The 8,598-nt window shown below is 48.2% G+C and overlaps 2 protein-coding genes across 2 annotated transcripts; one reads left to right on the top strand and one right to left on the bottom strand.

Annotated features, from left to right (window-relative positions):
- Positions 1-206: 206 nt before the first annotated feature.
- Positions 207-4,746, top strand: LOC125518966 (uncharacterized). Its single transcript, XM_048683860.2, has 6 exons — positions 207-588; positions 1,492-1,686; positions 1,869-1,985; positions 2,071-2,220; positions 3,937-3,995; positions 4,387-4,746. The coding sequence occupies exons 1-6, from the start codon at positions 400-402 to the stop codon at positions 4,520-4,522; spliced, it is 846 nt and encodes a 281-aa protein (XP_048539817.1). The 5' UTR covers positions 207-399; the 3' UTR covers positions 4,523-4,746.
- A 287-nt stretch (positions 4,747-5,033) lies between these two features.
- Positions 5,034-7,745, bottom strand: LOC125519221 (protein SHOU4-like). Its single transcript, XM_048684091.2, has 4 exons — positions 6,649-7,745; positions 5,985-6,125; positions 5,681-5,895; positions 5,034-5,588 (listed from the first exon to the last, which is right to left on the bottom strand). Exons 1-4 carry the CDS (start codon positions 7,330-7,332, stop codon positions 5,396-5,398), a joined length of 1,233 nt encoding a protein of 410 aa, XP_048540048.1. The 5' UTR covers positions 7,333-7,745; the 3' UTR covers positions 5,034-5,395.
- Positions 7,746-8,598: the final 853 nt, after the last annotated feature.

Here is an 8,598-nt window from a genome sequence, read left to right as displayed (position 1 = left end):
AAAAGCGGACGAAATCGCCGTCCGTTTAGGTCGGCCCGTTGGAGTTGCTCTTAGACTTGCATTGTAATTTCATACTCCAAACATTGGACGCCAAAACAAAGTTCATTTTTCATTGTGAACAAACAAAGGGGTAGCAGTATAAATTTAGGTGCAGCACACCTGCCAGGGGCTGGGTAGGGGCCGGCGGCGGTCGTAGTCCGCCGAGAGCCCGAAAACACCGTGGTCTGGCCTGGCCGTGTGGATCCATCCATCAATCCATCCACCCGAGGCGAGGGCGAGACGGAGATATCCCGTGTGCGTCCCGCTGTTCGCTTCTCCCGCAACCCGATAGCACCAGCAAGCAAAACCCCCCTCCCCTCTCCATCCAGTTCCCCCTCCCCCTCCCCCGCCCGCCGTCCCATGGCGTCTCTCCTCCGCACGGCCGCCGCGCTCGCGCCCCCACCGTCGTCCGCCCGGGAGACGCGGCGGCCGTCGTGCGCCGCCTCCCTCGCCTGCTCCCGGCGCGCGCCGGCGAGTCCGCTGCGCGCTCCGCCTCTGCCCGGGCCATGGCGATTGGGGCCCGATGAGGCCGCGCGTACGGCCACTCAGGTGAGGCGTGGCGTCTCCACCCCCAGTGCTTCATCTGTAGCGTTCGTAGATTGTGTCGTTTCTTTCATATTTTTCAGTGGATATGCAGTAAATTTTATCTTAGGAAGATGTATGTATTATTAGATTTCTGATGATGTATCGTCTCTGTTGAAAATTGGATGTCGGAGTTGGAATTTTGTTCTGGGCACGCACAATTTGCGTAGTAGTACCATCCTGTCTGTCTTGAAAGTGATTATATGACCATCATCTGCTTTGCACTAACATCAGTGGCACAGCCAAAGTCATTTCCCGCTAGAGTTGCTTGTTCAGACATTTGTAATTGAAGATCTCATTTTCCTAAAAGCCTAATGGCTTTAGATGCAAAACCTTTTGAACATGGGTTGTTGGGTGCAAATTGCAAAGTGTAGTATCTCTTTTTCAGTTGGACAGCTGCTGCCATATGCTGTTGTCTGTGTCATTCTTGAGTGGCCTTGGTAGGAACCTTGGAACTTTAAAGTGTGATATTTGCTTTTCAGTTGTTTTATGTTCAGTTGAACAGGTGCTGCCATATGCTATTCTGTGTATTGTTTTGACTTTTGAGTGGCCTTGGTGGGCATCTTTGAACTGCTATATGTCTTAAGACCTGAATAGGAATCTTTGAATGGTTTATTCTTGACGAGTAGGAATCTCTGGAATACCGTATGTAAGTCCAGTAATGACGAAAACATTTTAGATGTGCCGGACACATGCCTGTGCTTCATATCTGACATGAATAGACGAGTATAATCAATTCCGACCATTGTGCATGAGAGTAAACCATAAATCTTAGATATTGCTCTACTTATTTGATGTCAGTATGCTGTAATATATTTGGTTTTCACTAATGATTTACTGCCAGGGGCTGTTTTTATTGTGCTCGTATAGTTTCTCTGCCGATACATGAGAAGAGATGGGCATGAAGGTGATGGGAGAACGCAAGGACAAGACGAACCTAGTATGTTTGGGCCAGATGATGACGATGGTGCAAAGATTCCTACTCAGGTGGAGACTCTTGTTAGAGGCACTGCAATAGTTGATGCTCCAGAATACAAGCCGCTCCCAGATCTCGATTACCTTCAGGTGCCTTGTACTGTTCTATTTTCATTTTATTAAGTTAACTTTTGTGCCCATTAGCCTCTAAGCTTGTCTGGGATCACCGCATATTCCATGCAGTTCATCAATCTTTAGTTAAATATGTGTATCAATACATTATTCGTTGGTTTATACTATGGGTTAATCTCACTTTATTGGTAATAATACAGGAATTACTGGCTATTCAGCAGCAAGGACCCCGATCAATAGGTTTCTTTGGTACCCGCAACATGGGGTATATGCATCAACAACTTATTGAGATCTTGAGTTATGCCATGGTCATAACAGTATGTCACTGTGCTATATGTTATTATTGTTCATTACAACTTGATTCCTCCACACCTCTAGTTAATGTTTACATGTTAATTGCAGAAAAATCATATATTCACATCTGGTGCTTCTGGGACTAACGCAGCTGTTATTAGGGGTGCTTTGAGAGCTGAGAAGCCAGAATTGCTTACCGTAATTTTGCCTCAAAGTCTAAAGAAGCAACCTCCTGAAAGCCAAGAGCTATTATCCAAAGTAAGAATATGTGGTATTTCAGTTCTGTATAGGTCATTTCTAGTTTATTTTTGTTCCATAACTTTACTAAGAACCCTAAATAGTAAATACACCACCTTTCTTTTTAGATTATATTTTCTACTTACGCCAACTTGTGATTGTATATGTCTAGATTGCTCATCACAATCTCATGTGTCCAAAACCAAATTATGGAAAAATTCATTATGTGAGAATTCCACATAAAATTGAATAACATGAATTCATAAGCTGAACCCCTCAATCAACTTGCAAATGAACTGTGTCTATTGGACCTAATTCATGGTCAAAGATGATAATCAACAACTGATTCAATGGCTTGTATTATGACTTGTGAAGTTTCAGGCTCCCATTATCACCTGATATGTCCATTATGAACAATCTTAGAAATGCATTCATTTATTCTATTCTCATTCAGACATTGGATTTTTAATCTTCATCGTACAATAGAAGCAAGTGAGGGGAAAAAGCCTGCCGTGCCCTTCCTCCTTGATCTTGTTGCCTCTGCCACATCCCCTCTCAAAGCTCCTCTTTCAGGCTCTGGGCTCATTTTTGGTTAGCCTCGGGAACTAGAGTGAAGGGATCACGAATGATCTTCAAAAGCCAGATCTTGATCTGGACACCCTAGGATTTAGACTCCTGGATCTACTACTCCCCACCTTCTCCGCCCACTTAAACGAACTAGTGTGGTTAAGGTATCCCAATCTCCTGTCCATGGGTGGTAGCCATCTTCAGACTGTTTGCTGGTAACCCTTGGAGTTGCTGGTGCAAACCCCACTGTCAGACATCTGAGCCAAGGAGGTGGTGCTATGCTGGAGAATATGTGCTTCATCGTCTACTCCACCAGTGGGGATGATATAGTTTACTTCCCCAAGCCCAAATACCAGTCTGTAGCATTTCCATTTCAGGGTCCTTTGGTGTCCTGTGCTGAAATTTTTCTAACCTGTCCAGGTTCCAGAGAGATCTCAATCTTCTGAGGCCATCTTTCCTTAAAAAGTATAAACTAACAACACTATGTTTATTGACCGAGTAGTATCTTATCTGGTGATTTGAGTTAACAAACAAAACTGCATAACTAAAATTGTAGGGATTCCTGAGGCACCACCAGGGGAGTGTGGCGTTGCAAAGACCTGGCTCCATGGGGCTCGTTTTGCAAAAAATAATAAATAAATAAATATATATAGAAGTTAAAAAAATTCAATTTTTTCCTACAAATACATATGCATATTCTTCAAGTATGTAGAAAATTTTATCAACTAATTTTATTATTTGCATGCTACACAAAAAAGACAAATACCTGACACAAATACTACAAAGAAAAAAGCCTATTTTAATCTGTGTATTTGTCTTTTTTGTGTACATCACATATGAATATATATGTCCATGAAATTTTATGCATGTATGCTACAAGTATATGTCTACATGAAAACATTTTTTCAGATTTTTTCGAGATGCGGAAAAGGTATTTCTGCTGAAAAAGAAAATCAAGAGCTCAATGGAGCTCGGCCTGTGCAGGCACTTTTCGACCACCAGGGCTCCTATAGGATTCTTGGCAACTTACGAGATCAGTACTGTAACATGTGTTAATTTGAACAAAGTGCCTCGCAGAAATTATTTCTTGTCCTGCTTTAGCTTGCAAAGCTGATTCTGTTTTCAGGTGGTACATTGGATATGTTTCAGTGACATTCTGTTAATTTTTAGGTACAAAACTTGATTGAGAAACCTCAGTATGACCATTTACCACTAATTGAGGCTAGCAGGTTTGTTAGCTTTCTGTTCAAATTGCTTTCAGTTCTAGTGTTATGCATTTTGCGTTCCAATTTCAACAACATTTACGTATTATTTTGCTTTTAAATATTAAATAGTACTCCCTCCATCCCATAATATAAGAGTGTTTTTTACACTACACTAGTGTAAACAACGCTCTTATATTATGGGACGGAGGGAGTAACATAGTGTTTGGGCTCACTTTATGTTGTTGCTATGTCTGAGTAGTTTCATCACAGTCGATTTGTCACACTTGATATTACCACTCTTAATAAAACATATATCATGATTTTTGTGTTAGCCTATTTTTATTTGAGAGAACTGCTTTAGATTACGTTTCTCTTGTGCCATCACATTATAAAAACAACTCTTATGATTTTTCAGGTTATGCAACATGGACATCATCTCGAAGGTCCAACAGGTGATATGCTTTGCGTTTCATGACAGCAGGCTGCTGATGGAGACCTGCCAGGAGGCAAAGAACATGCGGAAGATCGTAACGCTCTTCTACTTGGATTAGCTAGCACCTCGGGGCGCTTCTCCCCTTTTTGTCCGTAGGCCGGTGAACGGGATGCTGTCATTCCTGTATACACTAAAGCTCTGTAGTAGGTTCAGGTTTGGGGCATAACAGTGCGTCTTCGGGCATTTTGCCCATTATTCAAATTCTTGGTAGAAACCAAATAAGCTTGTCGATATGTCTAGTCTGTCAGTAAAGAAAATAATTCAAGTTCTTATTATTAGTAATTTCAAAGGCTACAGTATTGAAAAAACTGTTTCCACCCTCAATCAAAAAGAAAAAGGAAAAACTGTTTCCGAAGGCTGAGTTGACGACTTATTCAACAATGTCAGTCAGAGGGCTGCCAAACCTGTTCAAAGCTACTACCTCTGTTCCTAAATGCAAGGTGTTTTTGCAGTTCAACTGAACTGCAACCTCGAACGGAGGTAGTAGTATATAATTTCAGATGTTTTGGGATCTCTGATGCATTTCACTCAATGCGAAATCAGTATTATTAGTACATGTGAAAAGCATATGTGGTTGAAAAGTGAAAGCAATGCAAAACCAATCTTTTACATGCGTAAAGCACACCTTGCTGCAAACAATGCAAAGCCAACCCTTTTATATGAGAAAGGGTGTCTACAATGGTTTAAGCACGCTGTGATCCAAAAAGTGACAGAGCTGTACTTGGAGAAGAGCAAAAAAAAAAAAGGTGCTGCTACCACAGCATCAAACCGGCAAGCCTATAAACACCACTCCAATTTACAGCATTCAGTATGCATCAGATCCTTCTGCTGCGAAAACCTAATATGGTAGGCGCTGAAACTGTTAATATAGTCAGCACTGAAACTGTCAAAGCAGCTCGAGGCCGGCCGGTCAGTCGTCGCAAGCTTAAGCTTAGACCATGTAGACGCCCTCGTCGGGGTCGTCGCTGCCGATGAGCACCAGCCCCTCGACGAGCACGGGGAACATGCACCTCGCCGGCTGGCAGCCGGTGGCCACCACGCCGTCCGGCGCGTCGACGACGTCGAAGGCGTGGTGCCTCTTCAGCACGCCGATCACGCTCGCCGTGTCTCCCTCCCTGATGAACCTGTCAAGAAAAAAGCAAAAAGCTGGTTGCAGTTTTGCTGAACATGTGACTTACATTGTTGTGCTCTGAAACTGAGCCACCAAGACCCTTACCCTTCTTCGACGCGCACGGCGCCGTCGCAGGACACGCCGGTGCTCGCCGCCCAGCTCTTGAGGCTCCGTGACGCGCCCTTGCCCTTGCCGTCGCCGCCGTCGAAGCTGATGGTTTTCCGGTTGATCATCCAGGTGATCTTGGCGCCTTCTCCGGCGCGCACGTAGAACCTCCTCCCGGTGTTCCTGTCGGAGATGTAGAAGTTCGTCGACCGCGCCTGCCAGGGTCAAAAGACATACCGTCAACACCTGAGTGCACTTGTTCAGGCAGTGGGTTTATGAGGGTGGTAGAGCCTGACTGACTGACCTCGGAGTGCCGGAGCTGCCACCGGGAGCAGCAGCAGGCCCACGCCCACCCACGGCGGCCGTACATCCGGACCGACGTGAAGACGCACCGGGCGGCGTCGTGGAAGCAGGCCCCCACGGGCACCCGGCCGCAGGTCACTTGCTGCAATGCAAAGCACCACACGGCGTCAGGCCATGTCAGAGAATAAGCTTTCAGTAACCACACGCACACTGACACGGTGTAATCTTTCGCAGATCATTGTTGCTTGCAGAGATAATTAGCGACGCATGCAGTGCCTTGGTGAAGCAAAAGTGGTCTGGTAGCTTGTGCTCCACCAGAGGTAATGCATGGCAGGGAAGCCATTGACCACCACATGTTGCTTGAACCCGTTTTTGACAGCCTCTGACGCTTACCATATGCAAGCAAAGCAGCTCCAGCAGTTTGGACTGCCGGGTTAGATTGGCATATGCGTCGCTTGCTGCCGAGCTAAGCTTCAGCAGACGCCTCTGAAAGCTGAATTCTGGCACGCTCGAGCTATATTCGATTACGATTGGCATAAGCAATTAAATCGGCATGCAAATTCTTGCTAAACAAGTGAAGAAACGGTGTCTGATCATTGATCAACGTAGCGATAATGAGTATTGCACGTGAGCAAAACAGAGAGGTATGAGGCGCGGCGGCTCACCCCGGTGATCTTGACGAGCTCGCCGATGGGCATGTCCCCCTGCTCGAACACCGTGTCGGGGGACAGCCGGAAGAACCGCTCCGCCTCCGCCGCGCACCGCAGAAAGTTCCAGGAGAGCACGGCCGCGGCTGCCGCCACCGCGCCGCCCGCAGCCGCGAGCGCCTCCCACCGGCGCCACGCCACGAGGAAGAACAGCCCGGCGCCGACCCCGGCCGCGGCGGCCACGAGCACCAGCACGTAGCACGCGAACGGGACCGCGAGCTTCGTGCTCCCGCGCGCCACGACGGGCGCCGCCTCCTCCATGGCGGCCGCGCGCCTCCGGCTCGCCTTCCTCCACGACCCTCCGCGAGCCGGCGACGGCGAAGGCGCGGCGGGAGGCGACGGGCCCACGAGGAGGCCAGAGTGCGAGAGCTGCGACAGCGGCCCGGACGCCGACGGCGACGGGGCAGGCCGGGGCGGCAGCGGCAGGTGCCCGGAGCTGCGGCGCGAGGAGGAGGCCGGGGACGGCGCCTGCGACTGCCACGACGAGGAGGCGACGTCGAACATCCGGCCCAGCTCGCCGGACCGCGACAGGTCCCCGCCGGTGTACGGCGGCGTGGCCACCGACCCCGACGACAGCTGCCGCTCCCGCTTCCTGTCCGGCGCCCGGCCGGACACGTACATGCCGCTCCCTATCTGATGCATCTCGACCCCTCCCTCCGTCCCTCCTCCGGCCGCCCCTCGTGACGCACGCCTGGCCGCCGCGAGCAAAAGCGATCAAGCTGGCTAGCTCGAGTAGTGGAAGCAGCACAAAGAAGAAGATGAAGGTGACGACGACGGCGACGGCGTGATGTGAGGGCGAAGGCTAGCTGCCGCTACGTCTTTAGCATGTCGTGATCGACCGGGCTATCGGGAACAGGGCGGCAAAGGACCGATCGACGCACCGGCGCGCTGCACTGGGCGCTAAGCAAGTTTTTATTCGGCCTGCTGCGCGCGTGTTCGTTGCGTGGTCGCGAATTAATTCGAGGTCGGCCGGCGTGACCGCTCCGGGCACTATCGATCGGTCGGAGCAAAACCGTTAGTTAGCTCAGCTTGGACCTAGTGGCTTTCGCTTTGCATCTGATCTGGACATCTCGGGCAGCTAATGGAGGGTGAGCGAGCAATACGGACGGAAGGTGGCGGTGATGCTGAGGAACCACGCGCTCTTTTGGCCGGCAACACGAGCGTACGTGGCGGGCGCTTAGGCGCGCGTGGTAGATCTATATATACGGACAAGAGACGTCATTATATTCTGCAAATTTCTGCCGGCGCGTGTATCTTCCATTTCTGCCGGAGCAAACCGTTGTTGTATTTTCATGACGAACATAGCACATTTTTTTTTTCTGGATTAGTCTTAGTTATATCTGGCCATCTGTCGGGCCGGGCCGGGCTTCGGCCCGAGGCAAAAAACCTAGGCCCAAGCCTGGCCCGGGCCCCTTCCCTAAAATGTAAAAAAGCCAAGCCCAGGCCCGGCCAATGTGTTCTTCAGACTAAAAAATCAGGCCCAAGCCCACCATGGGCAAGACTCGGCCGGGTCAGATCGGGCTTTTTCGGGCTGGATATCCCATGACCAGGTATAGTAGTCTTAGTAATATATAGTACAAAGGAGAAGGACAAACATATTTTGTTTGTTAAGCACTCAATTGCACCTCACAACTTAGTGTTCAACCTAATGCTTTTATCAAATGTGTGGAATTTAGTTTATATCACTACTTTTGCCTACTAAGTGTGCTCCCCCACATAAAAATTATATCATTTCGTCAATGTACCATAAATAATTAACCTTTGTTGTCTGGATTACTGGACATAACAAAACAACAATCGGATACTTTCGCGACACGCCACGCTTGTGTGGCAATCCAAACAAACATTTTGTTGGACATATTAGCAATTTTCCTATATTGATTTAATCCATAGTTAAACATATGAGCA

The sequence above is a fragment of the Triticum urartu genome, chromosome 7A, assembly GCF_056163025.1.
Source record: "Triticum urartu cultivar PI428250 chromosome 7A, HENAU_Tu73, whole genome shotgun sequence".
Taxonomy (NCBI): domain Eukaryota; kingdom Viridiplantae; phylum Streptophyta; class Magnoliopsida; order Poales; family Poaceae; genus Triticum; species Triticum urartu.
This window is presented reverse-complemented; position numbering and strand designations above follow the sequence as displayed.